The sequence below is a fragment of the Larus michahellis genome, chromosome 14 (genome assembly GCF_964199755.1).
Source record: "Larus michahellis chromosome 14, bLarMic1.1, whole genome shotgun sequence".
NCBI lineage: Eukaryota > Metazoa > Chordata > Aves > Charadriiformes > Laridae > Larus > Larus michahellis.
This window is the reverse complement of record NC_133909.1, coordinates 14,035,509-14,055,794: the sequence shown is the minus strand read 5'-3', so window position 1 is coordinate 14,055,794 and position 20,286 is coordinate 14,035,509. Positions and strand designations below refer to the sequence as shown.

General features: G+C 49.8%; 1 protein-coding gene across 1 annotated transcript; it reads right to left on the bottom strand.

Moving 5' to 3' along the window:
- Nucleotides 1-6,685: 6,685 nt before the first annotated feature.
- Nucleotides 6,686-17,440, bottom strand: CACNG1 (calcium voltage-gated channel auxiliary subunit gamma 1). Its single transcript, XM_074608171.1, has 4 exons — nt 16,721-17,440; nt 10,659-10,733; nt 8,424-8,561; nt 6,686-7,687 (listed from the first exon to the last, which is right to left on the bottom strand). Exons 1-4 carry the CDS (start codon nt 16,959-16,961, stop codon nt 7,461-7,463), a joined length of 681 nt encoding a protein of 226 aa, XP_074464272.1. The 5' UTR covers nt 16,962-17,440; the 3' UTR covers nt 6,686-7,460.
- Between the last annotated feature and the right edge of the window lie 2,846 nt (nt 17,441-20,286).

Sequence of the window (20,286 nt, the reverse complement as noted above, 5' to 3'; positions counted from 1 at the left end):
AGGAGAGGTAGGGTTCAAATGCACTTCACTTCGCCGAGTCGGCATTGTAATTTCAGGGGTTTCAAAATCACTCATTTATATGGAGCAGTCTTTTGATTCTGTTCACCATATTTGAATATTAAACTAATAAACATCACTTGTTAATTTACCGCTATCTGTCACTTAGTTAAGGGGGAGATGGTCGCATCTCACCATGTTTTATTCTGGTTTACGCTGGCATTTTATCTGCACTGAAAATATTATGGGTAAAGGAGCATTTGCTCCCTGACTTACGATTTCAATTCTGTAGCTTTATGAAAATCTGCTGGCTTTGCTTCTGAATTCTCCGAAGTGCTCTCAGCCAGGAGTTCGGGGATGGTATAGTGGGGACCTTCTGTCGACTTTGGAGATGATGAGCATGAATCAGTTGCATTTCTTAGAGTTAATTTTTTTTCCCCAAAAGATCATTTATTTTGAAATGTCTTGTCTAGCCTTCATATGTCATGGATATGGCCCTGAGCGAGATCTTTTGTTTTTAGAGCGCATTATCCAATGTTTATTGAAGTCATAGCTGTTTAAAAAGAAACCCCAAACTGTATTGTAAACCCTTCTAGGGCTTTAATCGAACTCTTATTAAAATCAAATTAAGCCTCGCAGGTGGCTCAGTGGGCACTGGCTCAGGCTGCACAGTAAATGTGAACTGTTGCAGTTATGGTCAAAATTCAAAATTATGAGTTTAGATTCTCGGTTTGTGTAAATTGTCTCAACTCAGAGGAAATGAATGGAGGCCTGGGCGTATTCACCAGCTGAGGATTTGGCTCTTTGACTTTTTTTTTCTGGCTAAAATGTCACACTTGCAAGTACGATTAGTGCCAAATCCCGTGCTCCTTGTCCAGGAATAAACCCCTCTTGTTGTCTGGGGAAAACGTAAATGACAGGGTCATCCCAATCTGAATTTAGAAAGCTTGTATTTAATACCGGGAGTAAGTTCTGGTTTTATTCTCTTTAATTCTAATTTTTCTTGAGAAAAATCAGGATATCGCATGGGAGGTTGTCAGTGTGGTGTTAAGAACTAATAAAGAATTGAGAGAAAGATTTTTTTAAAAGGTATTTGGACTATAAATTTTTTTTTTTTTTTTTCCAAATAGAGCTTCTGCCCTTCAATAGCTACTTACTGAACGCAGCCGGAAGGTTTCCCTGCGTGTGTCTGGAGACTGAGTTCTCACGAAACTCCAAGCTTTAGACATGGCCGTACTGAGCCAGACAAAGGGTCGGGAGGCGATGCTGCTCACTTCCCTGCGCACAGAGGTTACGTGCCAATGGGTTCGGAGATCACACCTACACCTTTTGGCAGCGTGGCGCGTCCCTTTGGCGTCCCGGGTGAGCTTTGTTACGGCGTGGGGTGTGAAGGTGCTTGCCTGGTTTGGTGCTGCCGGCGGGCGCCAGCCTGGTTCTGGCGAGAGCTCTGCTGCTGCCGGCGTCGGGCAGAGCCCTCCTGGCGCTCCCCTCTCCCTTCCTTACTTTCCCGGCTGCTGTGTGCCCCGCGGCAGCGTGCCCGGCTCCCCTCTCCCTAGGACACTGCAGGGGACCCACCTGGGGACACCTTCCGGGGTCTGCCCGCAGCGCTGAGCTCCCCGTAACCGAGAGGTGTCACGGGGACGGTTCCCCTCCCGCCCGTCCGGCGTAAATCCTCACCCGCCGCAGTGCTCAGCTGCTCTTCAGATGGCAGCCTGAAGTGTTTCCACAGTACAGCCAATAAATAGCGTTATGCATAAAAGCTGCTTAATTAGCACCAAAGCTCTTGCATCCATATTTTCTCCTGGAAGCTGTCATCTAGTAGAGTTTGCGCTGTTTTACTTAATTGTATGGGCTGTGGCGTTACTGACCCTTAGCAGCGTGCGAATGCTTCCATTGACTTTACAGGCCTGTGAGTACCATTCCCTGCTTTGATTAATTAACGTTTTGTTCCCAGATTTGTCAAGTTCAGCTGGTTTTTTTTTAGCAGAGATCATGCTCTATAAGCAATTCTTTTGCTATGTATGTAATATCTCTGCTCTAAATAGCACTGAGAGCGGCGTGTTTGACCACTCTACGTTTTCTTTTGAGAGTGAACTCAGGCATGTCGGAGCCCGTGCGTTGCCCGAGCAATAAGCCCATGGCGCGTCCTGCTCTGCCCGTGTCATCGTTCAACTCATTTCATTTGTTTTGTTAGTTTAAGTTTCTAGTTTTCCTAGAAACACTGCGGACAATTAACTTGTCAAGACGGATGGTGGTGATGTATGGTGCCTGGAAAAATGTGCACGTCATGTTCCTTGACATGAAATATGGGTTATTTCTGTTGGTACAGCAATACTCGCGCCAGTATCTTTTTGAGAGCTGTGTCAGGGAGCAAGGATTGACTCATTCCAAGTTCTTTTCTTTCATTCAAGAACAGTAAAAGGATTTACAGCAAACGCGATGGAAGTGTCAGTTTGGTGTGGGGGATTTTGGCAACTTCAGCTTTAGTTGAGAAACGTTGAGAAGGTTTTACCTCGTAAGGATTAATATACGCTGCTGATAAATTAACAGAAAATGCTCTGTCATCTGAACGATCCAAGACTAGTTAGAAGATGTTGTCAGTCTGATTTCCGTAAGACTCGCTCCTTCCTGAGGGGCAGGTGCTTTCACAGGAGACCTCTGCAGAGCCATCAGGGTGTTCCCAGCGAGACCAGTGGCACTGGGCACGAAGCTGAACCCTGGGGCTCAGCCCTGCCAAAACCGACTTGAGCTGCTGGTTCTGGTAAAAAGAAAGTAGGCCAGAAATCTGAATTTATTCCCTTCTCTGCATTTCTTTTCGAAAGCAGAAGAGCAGCTCGCTGTCTGCGTGGATGCGGGGCGTGCATGCGTGATGGCTGTATGGCTTGGATTTACGTTCAGTAGCTTCACCGGAGCCAGAACATTGATCAAGTATGACAAAGCAAGAACAATCTCATCCTCTACTTCAGTCAAAACAAAGACGTGACGCTCTTTTCTTGCCCTCTTGGTGATAATGGAAAGGGAAAAAAAAATCAAATAGGTGCCTTGAAAACAGATCCTGTTGCTGTGGGTGTAATCTGTGGTACAGAGCAGCCTAATACTTAAGTTATACAGCCTAATATTTAAGCTATAAAATTAATACAGCATTCAAAGAGCCACTGCCCCACCGTGAAAGCAGAAGCTTATTTTAAGCGATGTTGAAAATGAAGTTTATGCTATAAACTGTTTCTGCGCATTGGCCGGGTTCCTGGCATGCAGATGCCCGACTCGGAGCGCGCTGGATGGAGCCCAAGGGCTCGGTGTTGATCCCCAAGGCCCTCCCTGAGGCTGGCGGGATGTAACACTGCAAACAGCCGCCTCTTGGTGTTGGTCACCTCTTGCATCAGGTGTGTTCCTCAAGAGCTTCAAGCCCAGGAGAGAAAGCGCCCCTCTGCAGCGGGGCCAAGGACATCGTTGTGGGGGAGCAAAAACTCTCAAATCTTTCGGACCTTCTAGAAATAATTTCCACAGCTGTCAATGCAGGGAGAAAAAAGAGGTGATGGGCCACAAGGAAGCAACTGAGCGGAAAGAGAGCAGTGAAAAAAAGAATCAAGTAAGTGTACCTGTGTCTGTATAAATTACATGCCAGGGTGGTCAAACACCTGAGCTTCGGGCATCTGCTGGCCCTTTTCAGACACGGACTGAGGGAAAAGTAGGGGTTTGTACCAAGATTTCTGAATGTGCCTTTCCTTTGCTGCACGCACCCATCTCTGCGCCCTCGCACGCTCTACACCGTGTGACCGGCGAGCTCGGGGTGAGCGCTTCCCCCCGGCGCGCCGGGGGCCGCTTGTTGGAGCTGCGGTGCCTCTGCAGATGAAGGCTGTGCCGAGCGCTCAGCTGCGTGCTAAACAGGCAGTTTTGTTCTTCAGGGTTGTTAGTCTGGCACCTTTTCTGCACATTAAATTCTCACAACACAGCATTTAAAAATAAGGGAAGCAGATTCTCTCCACGCCTTTTGCCTAACAGCAAATCGTACTCTTACATAAACCAAAAGCTTCGCGTCTCCTGTTGTGTCGACTCTGTGATTTAACACTTGGGCTTTGCGGTGCGGCGGGCAGGCCTCAGCAACCGAAATCTCGCAGTGCCATGCCACGTGCGATGCCCCGGGGCACCTCGGTGATGGGCAGTGACGTTGGTTTACAGCGTGGCAACGGCATGTGCCCAAGAGACCCGTGACCGAAGGTGTCCACGGGTCTGGTAATGGCAGGACCAACGCTCAAGATTTCAGGGTGGCTGGTGGTAGTTACATGTTCCGCGGATCGATTTGCCCTTCCTCTCCCTGGTGCGTGTTTCCCACTCGGTTCTCAGGCCATCGCCCAAACCCACCTGTGTTCCTCTTGGCCGCGCAGCAGCTGGGTTCCCATCCCTGTTTCGCTCTGATGGCTCCCTGCCAGCAAGGACGTTTCATTCACCTTTTCTTGCTACGTTCCTGAAATTTTGGTGGCAATTCCCTGCTATTTGCTCAGCTGAGAGAATGAAAACTCAACTGGTTACAGCTCCCCCTGCAACATTATATTCTTTTTCCTTTATGAAGGCCAATCATTTTTATTAACTCTCTCAAAACACACTATCAGCTCCCTGGCAGAGAGATTTAGATAGGGCAGAACAAACCTGCTGTAGGAGCAGCGCCCGCCCCGCTGTGAATACCAATGGCCAATTTAATGCACGAGTCCCTCGTCAGCATTTCTTAATATCTGGAAAATGAAGTCATCCACGTGCTTCTCAGTCTTGCAGGGACCGTACGAAGTAGTGAACGATGAAAAAACCTCATCTTAGGGCAGAGCGGGAATCAAGCTTAACGAGTTGAAGAGCTTTAGGAGGCGTCTGAGCTGCTGCCTGGGGGTTTGGGTCTTGCTCCCATGAGCTGTGTGTTTTCTCTGCCCCATGAGCAAAGTGATCCCAGCGAGGCTGTAAAACCTCTGATCCGGGCCAGACCCCAGCACTCGCGGGGAATCTTTCCATTGCCCTCACTGGGGCTCGGGCAAAGCGGTTCAGCCCTGGCAGGAGCGGGAGCATGCATGAGACAGGTGAGACCTTCCAAAATACGTACGTCACTGCTCGTGAATATCGCGAAGGGGAGTAAGCAGCTCCTTGGCTGGGCAACGGGCTGGCCCATCAGGATAAGAAGCCACCTAGAAATCACTTTGTCCCCGTAGAAGCGTTGCAAGAGGGGGATGGCGCTTCGTGGGGACGAAGGGCTGCCCGGGGGCACAGCACGTGCCATTGGTCCTCACGGGGTGACGGTCTTAGTCCCATGTCCCCAAACCTTGCTTATCCCACCCCACGGCACGTCCAAGGTGAGGTCATTTTGATGATGATGGGAATGCCTTTGTGCCTGCCACCTGCTTTGCTTGGAATAACGTGTGTTGCGGGTGTTTGGGTGTCGCACCCCGGGGCCAGCCACCGTCGGGGTCACACCAACTACTTCCCTTTCTGTTGTCGCATGTAAAGGATCTCCCTAGAAACTAGCCTCTGTTTTCCCAAAGAATGCAAATGCAAATTAAGAATGTCAGCTCCGTACCCTAAAATAAGATTTCAAAACCATTTCGCATTTCACAGTGGTTCGGTGACAACTCGAAGACTTGCAGTTGTCTCTCATGATGAGAGACAGGCAGAGCTCCCAGCTCATACTCGGATCTGAGCGCCAATGAATGCTTTATCCCAAAACTTATAATATATGTGTTATTTGTACTGCTTTTCAACTTCAAAGAGCTTGAGAAATACTAATGCAACTTCACAAATGCTTCTGTTGTCGCTGCCACTCTACTGATGGGGAAATGGAGAGATGCCGGGGTCGGGCTGGGGGCTGCTGGGGCTCGGTGCTCCCGGCCCGGGGCCATGGGCAGCCCCTCGCACCAGCATGAAATTGCTGGGGAATTTCTTTAAAGGACTGAACAGGTCCTGACTTCCTCAAAATGGTCCAAAATCTTCTGTTCTGAGTTCTGTCTGTTGTTTTTTTTTTTTTTTTTTTTTTTTTTAGAATTGTGGACAGGTAAGTGTGGAGGGAAGGGCACTTCAGTTTCCTTTTCTCCTGCTTTTTAAATTATCGGGTGAAAAAACAGCAATGTGAAACACATACTTTTTTGTACTTGGCGGGGGGGAAATGCTGAGCAGATTCTGAAAATTGAACTGTAAAAAAACCCCCAAAACTAAAAAGCAAAACAAAAAACCAACCGACCCAAGCAAAAAACCCACCCACCTCTTGGCACTGGGGGACCGTGGTGGTGCAAAGGGCTTGGCTGGAGGGACTGGGGGGCCCCAGTGTCCCCCAGTGCTGCAGGCGGTGGGGCACTGGGGGGGTCCGCAACACAAGCAGCCTCCGCAGCATCCCCATCAGCTGTGCCGCGGGTGCACGGTTCTTCAAGCACAGGTAAACAGCGATGCGCTTTTGTAGTGTTTTCGGGCCTGAATCTCCCGGGTGTTTCAGTCCAAATCCTCCTCTTCTTTGCAGCTGCCTTGAAGGATTTTTTCCTAAAACGTAGTTTTAGATATGCATGCAGTGAGCAAAGCACGGCGTTCTTAAAAAGCCCATTCGCGAGGAACAAACGAGAGCTCGGTGCAGTAAATACCATCCAGAATTACACTGTCATTCTGGACCCAGCAGAATTTGATGGGCCAAGTGATTCATCCATCAAAATCGTTTTCCAGAAAATCATGCTACTGGAAGATTATGCTTTTTATTAAAGGAAAATAGCACTCTTAATGTTCAGCACTTCTTGGATTTGCTATCAAAGTTCAAGCAGAACAAAAACTATTTTGCAGGGGTTTTGTGCTTAATTCAAAAAGAATGGAGCTGCAGAGTATAAATTTGTAGGAGAAAGTTTTATCCCAATGCTAGACAAAGTTGGGTTTAGGGTTTTGAGTTGTTTTTTTTTTCCTGACAAATTTTAACAGTTAATAGAATAACATAAGGATCTCCAGCTTATTTCAGAGGGGTGAACTAGCCCTTCTTGGGGAGGTAGAGGAGTACGGCACGGATGGGAGACGCGCTTGAATTTCTCACTGTCTCTCTCTGACCAGGTGAGGTGTAAAAGCCCGATATCCCTCGTGGATCTGCTCTTTAGCCCTAGCGACACCAAATGTCTTCTCCCTAAGAAAGCTGTCTTCTCTGGGGCACGAGCTGTCTCACACCCGGGTTTCCCCCAGCTGCATCAGCCCAAGGTGTCCCCAGGCTGGCACAGAGCGGTGACATTCACCTGCGGCCCTCGCTGGTGCTGAACGCTCTTTCTGCTTTCTTTTAAAAAAAAAAAAAGGAAAAAAGAAAAAATAAAGAAGAAACAAAGCAAGAATTACAATTGAGCATGCCTTGGTTCAGTAAGGCCTCAGTTAATGGAGTGCACATTGTATAGTGAGACCCAGACATTTTAAAAAATACAAATCATTTCAAAACACTTTTCTGGCTTTTTTTGTCATGGGTGCTGGGAACATCAGTGCTCCGGTTCTGCATCCATGCAGGTCTCCCAGGGGTTCTGGGGGAAGCGAGGCAGCGCAATCAGGAGGAGGGCGATGCCGCAGATGAAGAGCAGGACGAAGGAGGAGCAGGCACAGGCGAAGGACCAGGAGTAGCTGTACTCCATCCAGACCGTCTCCTTGCTGTCGATCATCCTTTTCACCGATTGTCTCATGACTTCAACAGAGATGATGATGCAGAGACCTGAAGGAAGATAGGAGCAGTGGGTTGAATAACCAGCTGTCAATTTTTCATCCTTAATTAACCACCTCATCTGTCTTTTTGTGTACCGGCATTGCAGTGAGATTCACAGGTGAGTCATTGACTTCAAGCGTTGAAGGAACCAATGCTCACAACTGCCGAGAGCTCTGCTATAACCCAGGCCATCCAAGCCAGTCGGTGACTTGTGTGATCTCTTAGGCAGGCTTGGATGGGAAACTCAAAGCGGTGGAGGAATAATTGCATTCCCTAGGGAGCTCTTCCAAAGGTTGAGTCAGTTTTTTATTGAGGTAAGAATTTGCACCTTTGTCTTTCAGTCATTGTGGCACGCCAAGGTATTATTAGCTCACGTAAAAATGCAGTCTTCGTGGTTTTGGGAGACAGCTGTGTATTTTGGGCCTGGACCAGCTGTTTCCTTGGTTTGAGTCGTAACAAATGAGATGGAATAGTCTATAGCCTTGGTTTACACTGTGGCCAGCACTGAATATGCTAGAAATGCCCCTTCGAAAGGTAGTTGGAGAAAATACAGCGAAGCTGCTGGGGACATTTTCAGAGCTCCTCAGCTGGAGCACCACATGGGGACTTGTAGCCTGACTGTTAAGGAAGAAAATGCCACTTTCAGGGCATTTTTAGAAGTGTCTCCATCCTCCCGGGATCTATCTAAGATTCTCTGCGTTGTACTGTGAACTGCGTGCAGGTACGTGAGCACCGAGCCTCCTACCTGCGAAGGTGTAGAACATGGATGCTGGCTTCAGCAGATAATCCCTCTTCTTCCTGAAGGATAAGAGGACGCAGATTGTTCCGATGATTGCAAAGCCAACGCTGAAGATGGCAATGGCTGCAGCTGAAATGCTGTACTCTGCCAAAGCAAAACAAAACACCAAAAAAATGCAAATGTATGCAAATTTTGAGCATGCTCCCATCAGCTCTGGTGACTTTGCAGTAGGTCAGTCCGAGAAACACGTATCCTCCTGCTGCTGTGGAGAGGTGGCTCTGGTGAATTGAGTATTTCCCCCAAAGAAAAGCAGGGGCGGGTATTGGCCATGTACCTTTTGAATGAGAAGGGTATAAAAACAGAGCAAAAGGGGGAAACACCTTCTGAAAGAGCAAGTGGCACCGGTGCTGGTCTGATGAAGGTCTGGGCTGGAGCTGGTTTAGCTCTGCTGCACAGACGTTGTTGTTGAAGCCTTCCTGGGCCCACGCTCCGCTCTCACGGTAAATAGACAGCTCGAGGCTATTTTTTTTCCCTGGCTGTATTGCAGAGCCCCGGCAAGGCCCCCGCGCGTGGTGCCGGTGTTGTACTGACGCAGAAACGCGGCTCTGGGCTCCGTAGGCCTCAAAATCCGGGCGGGCAGGAGGCCAGAGGTGAAGTGTTTGCATAGCACCTTTTTTTTTTTTTCCCCTTTTTCCCCTGTTAAGACAATGATTTCCAGCTACGTGAAAACCCAGCTTCTTTGGGGCAAAGAATTAAACCCTCCATAAAATGTCCTGGTTTTGGCTAAGCCAGCCAAGACGTGCGCCGGACGCTTCCCCCCGCCGAGGCACACGTCAGTGTCCGAATGGAGGGGAAGAATTGCTAATTGAATAATTCAGGCCTTCATTTACATATTGCATTCGTTTTCAGATTAGTTTAATATTTAACACGTGTAGCCATGCGTGAACATCACAGTGCCTGATGATATTTGCCTTTCAAGCCATTTAAAAAAAAATATCTCCCAGGCAAAATCATGAAGAAATTTTTTTTGCCTGTTCCTAATTAGCTCCCATCAAATCATAGCTATTTCTGCAAAAGGGAGCAGCGGATCCCTCTTTGTTCTCACTGCTTTTCATACCACTCTTTTATTATAATTTCCTTAATGTTTCTCTTTACTATGTGCTGGAACCGCCTGAAAGAGTTTGTTTCAATGTAAAATTTTTTGCTGGGGCTTAAACTTTTTCTTTTGCTTCAAAGAAAAGTTCTTCCTGATTTTTTTTCCGAAATGACTAAGGCGGCATCAGGCGCATTTTTAAGATTAGATGGCTGGATCTGATAGTACATAAATGAGCAGAAGCAGGTAGCTCACAGACACGCTCTTCTATCCGCTTGAATTTCCCAGCCTTTCCCCTCTTAGGAAACTGCTTTTTTAGAAAACCTGTCTGCAGGGTTTTCCACCGTTATCGTTTCCACTGGAAGCAAAGCAGATTGTTTAATATGTGTAATGTAATCAGCAACTCATTTACTCCGCAGCAAAATATGTCGTGTGGCAAACAAGAAAGGAATTTGTCCTTAATGAGAGGGCGAGAAAGGGAGAGGAGCACAATAGACGAGTGCTAAAAATATTTGGCTTTATCAGGGACTTATTAGAAATGTGAAATTTGTCTCCGAGAGACTGTTTACAAAATTCATGCTCTGTAAACACTGACTGTGGTGTCTTTGTAGGGTCTCTGTTCCTTCCTTCCATTGATCGCTCTGTTTTTTGCATGATTTCATATAAAATCAATATGAAGCATAAAAATTCCTAATGGTCTTCACAGAGTCTCTGTACTTCTTTTCAGGGTCAAGACTCTGCTTGGGGTACGATTTATTCATTTAGATTTTATTAATGCCTTCTCCCTTCGACGGCAAAGGCTCGGAGTGTCACGGATAGTGCCAACATTGTAAAGTCATTTTTATGCTGAAAAGAATTTTTGCAGTTTTCTTATGTATTGGCATTGTTATATATTTGTGGGACAACTTTGAATAAAATCACAGTTATGGGTGTGATCATATGTAAAAATTATTCTTCCCAGGAAGGTGGCATTTGACCTTGTTCAAAGCATTTTTTCTTTACATTTTTCTCAGCTGGTGGTATCTGATAGAAATTCCCGTACGCCTTTCAGCGGAACCAGGACTGAACCCTCCTCATTTTGGGAACCCCTTTACTTTAGTCCTTGTGTTCACCTCAGTTAGGAAAATGTTTTTCAGGATAATTCTTACCTTTCTGGGTGGTTACTTCAAATATCTCCGAGCTCTGCCCTGGTGTGAAGTGCTTGAAGTAGGAGCAGTTGTGTTCTGAAAGAGGGAAGGAAATACAGTGTGCTTGGAAATCTCTGGTAATATGTAGTAAAACTGAATTTGCTTTTTATTGATGTATCAGACTTGCAATGTTTTTAAGGTACCCCATCCTTGGTGGCCCAGAGAACCTGGAGTTGGCTCTGTTTTATCTGGGAGCAGATGGGTGGCGCACACACGCCAGGCCACCGGCTCCAGCGTGGACAAGGCTGAAGCCCCCCCCGATACCTTTTGTCGGTGGCTCCCTCCCAGAGCTTTTCACACTGATTGCTCATCTATTTAAAAAGTGAATTACAAATAATTTTTCTCATTCTGTCTTCGGCCACCCCATGCTCCCACCTCTCTGTGTAGCTGCGTTTCCTGGTGATGGGACCTGCTGTGCCCGCAGCTGAGCTGGCATCCCGGCTCACCTTCCTGCGGCCAACCCGCTCCGTAGTGGCATCACCCCACCGGCTGTAGGAGGGTCACCGCTCCTGTGGTGAGCCTGGACTCCAAAAAGGCAGGATGGAGTGTCCTCATCCACCTTCTCCCTCCCGGCTCATCCCTCCTTCCCTGTGCAGACCCCTGCGCCGCAGCAGCTGGCAGGGGGGAGCAGCCCAGGGGGGGTTGCTGCATGGCAGGGGGGGTCACCACACTATGGGGGTCCCAGAGATGAGGCTGGTACAATGCAGCAAAGCACACGGTGCTTTACTACAACAGGGACACTACGGGCTTTTGTTTTGGCCGCCAGTAAAAAGACAAAAGCTGTCTGAAGCCGCAAGCGGTTGTCCAGGGAAGGGAAGGCTGATCAAAGCCCTGCGAGCTGAGGGCACAGAGGCTCCTGTGCCACCTGGCTTTGCCGAAGCTCACTGCCATCAGAGCGGTCTACTAAGCTAATTTGATAAGACAGAAGAGTTAGATAACGGGAACTTTATGGAGTTCCTCTAGCTGGACTTGACGTGAGCACGCTGCCAGGTACGTGGGGTATTTATAGAGGGGTTATGGAGTGAACTGGGAGGAGGGAAGTTGGCAGCTGCGTCTCTCAGTGGCCACGATATTGCTTCATGCTCAGCCTGGCGAGAGCCAGCCAGCGAAGAGGTGTCGATGGACACCCAGGCCTTTCAGCCCCAGCGGGATGGGGAAGGGTCTGGTGAGGACCTGCTGACTCGAAGCTTTGGCAGCAGCAGGGTTAGGGTGGAGGCTGTTCTCGCTATTTATAACTGATTTAATTGAAGGTTTGCCGGGACGCGGAGCCGGGAGAACAGTTGGTCGCCAGGAATTTGGCTGGAAGGGTGCAATCGCGGAGATGCGCTCAGCGGCGCCAGCTCTGATTGCACTATTCTGCTGAGCTGCTGGAGAGGACCCGCTCCGTGCCTTCCCCATCGCCCCTCCTGTGCCCTGGGATGGGATCCCATCGGGCCGGGAAATGGGGCCAAGGTGGCATGAAACACAGACAGTGCCTGCAGTGAGGGGCCACTTGGGTAACACCAGCAGCTCTTGTTGGCATCAGTTTCCAGGAGATGCTGGGAGAGGGTCTGGGAGGACATTCTGGTCCTCTCTGACACCCAGGCTGGGACGGGCTGCTCCAGCACAGACCACGGCCATGGGCAGAGCCTGAGCCAGGGCCAGGTGCAGGACACGGGAGCACATACTGCATTTAGGCAGTTATTTACAGCATTAATTTCTAGCGGCAAGAAGGCACCAGCGTACTGGATGTTACCTGTTGCTGCTTCTTGTTTTTTTCTGTCATGTGAATGGCAGATTTTGGAGTTACTGATTCAAGGAGGATTTATGTTCTCTCTCCCAGGAGATAGGCAACTGTAAAGCAGCATTTTTGGGCCCATTAGTGGAAGATTCCTTCGAGACGCTCTTATCTACTTAATTTTATAAGCTGACTTTTATTTCATCTGCAGCTTCTCCTTGCTGGAGACTAGGTTAACGTTCAGCTCTGGCATCTCCTGACCCGTTCTTTATTATCCCTGCAAACGACTGGAGGAAACATATTTGAACTCAGACCTCTATGACTGAAATTGCAAATTTGGAGCCCCAGAGCGGAGGCTGTGTGCCTCTGCCAGGCACCGAGTGGTGGCTGAGGCTGAGCGTCCAGTCTGGGGATACTTTGGCTCCTGTGCTAAAGGGGAGGGAGGTGGGATGGAAGCGGAACACTTCATCTTAGGTTGTTTGGTTTGGCTTTTAATTAATTCTCCAAGGCTGAACTGGAAGGAGTCCCCAGGCGTGCTGACTGCGCAAAGCCCAAGGTGAAGCCACCCAGATGTGGTGTGATGGAGGACACGGCACAGCTCTGTGTCCGTTGCAGGTGAACCAAACCAGCCCGGTCCACCCTCCAGCCCGTGAAGGCTCCGCAGAGGGGGAGCACACAAAACCTTGTTTTAGAGATGGACTTGTCCGCAGGAAAAGGAGCCGCCTCCGCATCTTGTGGCTTACAGCAAAGCTCTGCCAAGGTGCGATGAATGAGGTTATGGCAGAAGCGGGTTAGCTCTAGGGGAGGTGTTTTTGGAAAATGTATTTATTGTGAGGAAATATAACTAGATTGCTTTTGGTGAAATAATATATTGCTTTCAGTTTAAAGATGTTTCGGTGCTCTGCTGAGCTGGGAGTATCTGTTTCAACAGGGCTCCCTGTTATTGGAGACAACTGAGGCACTTCAATGCCTCTCTGGTGCCACCATGAATAAGAGAAAAGCCCATTTGTGTCACGCCACATTTACATAATGGATAGGATTTAAAATGGGTTTTATAATGGATGAAAACTGTGTGGCAATCTTTGTCTCTCTCCACCCCTAATTGCATTATCTCTGCCGTGAGGTCACCTCAGTTTGCTGACAGGAACAACCCGGGGGCTCTGTGGACATTAAGGCTCGCCTGAAGTTCAGGGTTGTACCGTGCGGTTCATCACCCAGTGTCCTCCCCTTCCAGGTCACCCACCCTTACTGCCCTCCTGGGCCCTTCCCCTCCGATCCACCATTCCTGGGTGACGGCTGTGCGGGGGCAAATGGGCCAGTTCATCTTTCCTCTGCTTGTGTAGAACCAACCTCTCCTGCTGCTCGTCGCCACGGGGCTGGGTGGCAGCTACCACAGCCGTGGGACGCGGTCAAAATGCAATCGCATTGAGCTGTGGATAAAACTTGGGGGTCTGCAATATGGACACCTCATGGGGGAAGAAAGGGCAGAGAGGCCACAAGGTGTTTGGGACACGCGGAGTTTCAGGTGGCAGCTGTCACCCATGAGCATTGGAGTGGGAAGGGGCTGGAGCCCACCTTGCTCTTGAACCTGAGACAGACACCAGCATGTGGGGGTTTGTGTCAGGCTGGATGGTTTGAAAAATTTTGATTTTAATCTGAGGCTTCTGCTTGTGTCGGGTTTGGGGGACAGGTCCTGCTGCTGTGACTAGGGGAGGTGTTAAGGTGAGGACTGAGCAGTGGAGGGGGCCAGGCCTTGGGCCGACAAGCCAGGGGAAGGCCTTCGGCACACACTGAGTTTTGGAGATGGTAAATCCAAATAGTTTAAATTCATTAATTTCAATACCGGTCTTGCAGAGCGAGTCTCTCAGGTAGACCCAGGGAAGGAGACAGCCCTGCTGATAACCCATTCGCTCCAGCACTTTTCCTCTCCAGTTGCCTGAACTCAGGTTCCCATCTTTACAAGGACCTATTTAAGCTGCTGGCCGGACAGGCAGGCGGCAGAGCACCCTCGCTGCCGCTGCCCCGCGTGCAGGCACACGAGAGCCCACCCTGTAGGGCAGCACCTGCCCTGCGGTTACTGGCAGGGGGGGTGAACTCAGTTTACAGCCGGTGTAATCCCCCTGCTGCCCACTGCCCACCGTTAAAAATGTCTCAGTATTAATCTGAATTTGCCCGGTTTTAACAGCCATCTCCCTGATCTTTCTATTTCTTACAGCAGGATGCTGAACCCCTTCCAATTTGTCAGCATCCTCGGAAGAGCGCTGTAAAATTTTAAAGCTCTGCCTAAATCACAGCCCTGCTTTGTGGAACACAAGCCAAGCCATCCTCCCCATTTTGCACTGTGCTGAGCTCAAAACCCAATAAATAATGTTAATCGTGCCATCCATTTCCTCCTCAGGGAGTGACTGGTAAATGGTTATTAATGCAGTGATAAATTCTTATGTTTCTTTTCCAGTCCTGGCAGTAATGTCTGGTTACGTCTCGTGATTTTCAGGAAAACCGGTGCCCACACCTGCTCTTTTACTGCACGTCTGTTCATTCATGGCTTCCTGACGGCTGCAGGTTTCACAACCCCGGTGTTTCCCTGCCGACATCTCTTCCCAGAAGTGTGAAATCAATCTAACGCGAGCCATGCGGGCGCAGCATCGTTTAGCAGCCCAGAGCCGCGGGGGCTGCGCTTTCCCCCTCCTCCCCTAGCTGTCTTCCTGCTGTCGGTAAAGCGGGGATTAAAATATTTATATTATAATTGAGGTGCCGATTTCGCCCTTTGAAACCTCGGATGCTGATTACAGCACAGGATGTCATCCAAATTCCCAAATATCTTCAAAAAACTGGAAAACCGCCTCCGGAGTGAGGCAGGTGGCTCAGCCCCTCCGTCGTCGCCGGGTCGTTCGCTGTGCCCGGCGGGACGGCAACGCTGGGACGTGATTCACTGCCCGGGCAAGCACATGCTGATGTCTGTCAAAGACAGTAGTTGCTTTCGTGCTGCCCCGCCTGCGAATCTGCTTTTTGCAGACAGCTGGATATTTATGAGTTTTATATTTACCCCGCAGTTGTGCAATTTTGGTGTTTATGCACCAATTTCTATTGTTTTTTCCTTTTGTGGGAGTTTTCCTCCGCATGCGAGGAAAGGCGTACAGTGAGGAATATGTTTCTAGGCACGTAAGTACCTTCGCGAGAGACATTAAGCATATGGATGACACACTCCCAAATTTGGTTAGAGGCAGATCTCAACGCTGAGGCTGAGCTCCTCTCCTCAGCACATGCAATTTGGCCAAAGAGATAAAGAATTGCAGTAATACAGGGAGTACACAGTAAGCCCAGGCAGCAAGATTTTTCGCAGGAAATTTTCAAAGATGTGCTAACATATATATTTCATTTCAAGCGGCGAGTCTAACATGAAGGCAATCCTGTTATTTCTGTTCTGGAAAGCATCCAGTACCCCGTGAGCCGTCTAAAAAAGCAGCGTAGCTCGGTCACGGATGGAGTGTACTAGTGCATGCAGCGCGAATGTTGCTGACTTTGCAATCAGCAAAAACATAATGAGCTCCTTTTACCATGGGAATGTAACGTTCTTCCCGGAAAGCAGCCGTGCCCGCTCCCCCGCCGCCCTCCCTATCCATCGCGCCGGAGGAGCCCATGATGGAGGCGTGTGTGGGACCAGGCTGCCTCCGCCGAGAGGTGAGGAGGGTCAGTAAGTCGTTGAGGAATTGCTTCGAACTCGGTTTATGACTTGTTTTTGGAAGCTGGCAAAACATACTGCAGGTCCCTGTTCCTCCTTGCCCTGAGGAACTGTTCTTAGGGAAATAGCTTGGAGATAACCTAATGCCAGCCGCGAAAAGGCTGTTCCTTTGTAGCCATATGGATCTGGAAATCCTAAAGATCCAGCTACGTATGGTGGACCCATAAATCCCCTTTCTTGCCTGCCGCCGTCAGTGTGCCTGGGTGCTGCGGGACCCTTGGCTGATATCAGCAAAATTTCCTCCATCCCAATTCCCCTCGGTGGTTTCCACCGTTGCCCGATCCTCCTCCCCTTCTCCCCGCCGCTGCTGTTGCTGCACAGGAGACTCAAATATGGTCACAAACCGACGGGCAAGGCAGCAGAGCGTGCGCTGACGGCGAGAGGGATGAGAACGGGGTGTGTTTGCAGACCAACATGAAGCCAGCCCCACGCAGCCCCATGCTGAATTAAGTGCCATGGGAACACGGACCCAATTTTCCTTCTGCCACATCCTGCAACCTCCTAAGCAAAGCCCGGCATGACCGCCTGGTGCTTCCTCCCATGAGTTGGTGAGTGGTCACCTACCTCCTGGCAGGGTAATCGGCCCACAGCCCTTCTCTTTGGGACCTTGCTCCTGCATAAAAATCCGCTTTGTACAGAGTCGCCATAGCCCGAAATGAGCCGCTTCGCAGGTGGCGTTATATTCCTCCACTTTGGGGCTCAGCACGGCCCAGTGGTCAGTCACTACGGCAGCAAATAGGAGGGAGACGCCAACCAGGATCACGGAGAATGTCAGCCGGACCTTCAGGGGTTTGTTCTCGTCCATCCCGCTCCGGCCCGGTGCTCCTGGCGGAGCGCGGCGGGTGATTCGCGAGGTCTCCCGGAATCCTGGCGCATCTGAGCGTTTGGAAATGTCAGCCCCGCGCTGCCCGGGAGAGCGGGGCGGCCGAGACAGCTGCTGGGCTGTGTCAGCCGGCGCAGCGAGGAGGCTATTAATGCACGTAATGAGAGCAGCGCCCGGAGGAGCTCAGCTTTCCGCCCCGTCCTGCCGGGTTTGTTTTGGATTCCCACGAGCCGACCGGGCGGGCGGGCGCTCAGAGCCACTACGGCCGCCGTCCGAGGGTTGTAATCTCTTGACTTGTGGCATGCCCAGAAATAGGCATTAATAGGACGATTAACTTTTCAGCGAGGTTATAAAAACATCTGTGTTTATAATAGCGTTGGGCCTGAGTTCAGCGTTATCCTAAACAGTTTAATGGCCCCGGAGCCTGCACGCCCACGCCTTCAGCTGGCGGCAGCTTCTGCAAGGAGTCCCGACCTGGGCTTCCCTCCGGAGCGAGCGCTGCGGCGTAAAGGAAGTGGCAAAGGAGCAGACATTGTTTATTTTTATTATAATTATTTTTAACTAGCCTGACGCATTCTGAGTAATCTTTTTTCTAATACAAAACCTCTCAAGTGCTTGCTCGCTTTCCCATCGCCCAGGTTTTCCCTGTTGTGTGTAGTAACTCCAGCGGCCGCCCAGCACATCCTTTCCTTCCTTCGGAAGTGACTTCTGTCGCCCTGAACCCAGATTGCCAGGGCTGGGGGCAACCTCTCTCGTTCCCTTTGGTATTTCAGCTGATCGTAAAGCTAATTTGATGATAATGTCAATGCAGAGGCCACTACGGAGGTGACATTACAATTGCAATGCCAAACTGAGGAGGGTGATAGCACCTGAATGTCAGAAGAATGGTTAAAAAAATGCCAGCGGAAAGCTGCAAATATCCTGTTATCATGTCGAGATAATGTCAAAGATACTCCGGGCCTGTTTTATGGACACCCAAATTTGATGTCAAAAGAAAGGTGCAGAGGGTTCAGCTTAAATTAATGATGACAGTCTGGAGCAAGGAGTTAAGGTTAAACGGGACTGTGGGAAAGGGAGAGAAAATGAAGAATAAGTTAAAAAATATTGACCCTAAATAACTGCAATTGAAATATGACTTAAAGGTGTTAACATTGCTTTGCTTGATGTGCTATAGGGCTGGCTTACGCACCTCTGGGAAGCAGGGTGACATGTCTGAACCCGGTACGGCCTCTGGTGCCCCGGTCCTGCCGGGGAGGTGGGAGCTGTGGGAAGGAGCCAAGGTACGTGGTGCAAAATCAGAGGGGAAGGGGACGGGAGAGGGCCCTGGGGATGTGGGGCAAGGCAGGGACCAGGGACCGCGGGCACGTCTGTAGGAAGATGCTCACAGCCCCGCATAGGACTGCGATGTGCCAGGTTGGGGCTGGGAGAAATATCAGAGGCTTAAATTTAAACCGGAACCCAGAGTTCTCATGAAAGTGGAAAAGCCTAAAGGGAACAGACCTTAAACCAGAAAAGGAAGGCATTAAAAATGTAATGCCTTTTCTTTTGAAGTAGTCTCTTGTTAAATTTCACTAGACATCAGTCGATCTTAGGAACTGCATCCTGACTTTGCTTCCCTGATGCTACAAACTCCACGGGTCCTCCGCAAGTTGTGTAAGAAAGTGAATGTGTTTGCAAATGTGGGCACAAAGCGAGGTTCTGGTTGCTGAGGAAGCAAGTGCTAATGATCATGCTTTAGACTAATTGCAACCTACAAGGACTGCAGGGGTGGGAAAACTCATTAATTTTTTTGTTGGTGTTGGTCTTTGTGTCTCTTCCAGTATTGGCAAGAAACACGCTGTTTATTCTCATTTAGGTCCTCTGATCTGGATTCCTCAGGGTTTGGTTTTGTTTGGAGTTTCCTAATAATACCCAGGAAACAACCAAAGTGAAATCAGAAGGGAAATATTCATCCTTCCCTCCCCTCCCCTGCAGAGCGGAGCTGGGCGTGTGAACGAGCTCCGATGAGCTTCAACGTGAGTGGCAGCGGCTTCCCCAGAGACTGAACGCTCACATTACGGCCGTTGAGGTGAAATGTTGTCCCCAGCCCAAAAAAAGTGACCTAGAGCCACCGGTCCCTGGGAAAGAAGCTGTTTTGTGGAGTTGTTGCTCCCCATGGGCCCTGTGGGTTTGCCGTGTGAGATGATGTAGGTGCATCCCATGGGCACTGCTGGGGGCTTCTCCCAGCATGGCCTCGGTGTGTGTCTGGGGACTGTCGGCAGTGATTCAGTGATCATAGATTCACGGAATGGTTTGGGTGGGAAGGGACCTTAAAGCCCCCCCAGTGGCACCCCCTGCCCTGGGCAGGGACACCTCCCACCAGCCCAGGTTGCTCCAAGCCCCGGCCAACCTGGCCTTGAACCCCTCCAGGGATGGGGCAGCCACAGCTTCTCTGGGCACCCTGGGCCAGGGGCTCACCGCCCTCAGGGTAAGGAATTTATTCCTAATATCTAATCTAGGTCTCCTCTCCTTCAGTTTAAAACCATTACCTCCGTCCTGTCATTACACTCCCTGATTCAGAGCCCCTCCCCAGCTTTCCTGTAGGCCCCCTTTAGGGACTGGAAGGGGCTCGAAGGTCTCCCCGGAGCCTTTTCTCCAGGCTGAACAACCCCAGCTCTCTCAGCCTGTCTTCACAGCAGAGGGGCTCCAGCCCTTTGACCATCTTCATGGTCTCCGCTGGCCCTGCTCCAGCAGCTCCATGTCCTTCTTGTGCTGAGGGCTCCAGAGCTGGACGCAGTACTGCAGGGGGCGTCTCACCAGAGCAGAGAGAGGGGTAGAATCACTTCCCTCGACCTGCTGGCCAGGTCAGTCCCTTGATCTCCACTTGCAGCCCCTGCCACCACCCTGGTGAGAGCCAAAAGGCTCCTCTGCCCATGGGCTGAGCCTCTGTCCCCAACCTGGAACTCCTGTCCCAGCATGGATGAGACATTGCCCTCCCTGGGGGGGGTGGGTTCCGTGGGCCAGGTGGGCATCTGACATGCGGAAGAAAAACTGATTTGTGGAGGAGCAATGGGCTAAGGGAAACCCCCAAAATATTCTGCACATCCAGAAGACCACGATGCCTAATCCTCTAGGAATGGTTCCTGCAGTGTCCCTGTGTCAGCTGGCAAGAATTCACATTTAAAAATCAATATCACATGAAATATAAACAGACTATTAATGAGGACCTGTAGGGAAGCAGGGAGGGCTGTAATTAGTTGCACTTTAGCAGCAGTGAGTGAGAGACACAATTATGTTTCTCTACTGGAGAAAATGCTAAAGGAGGTGT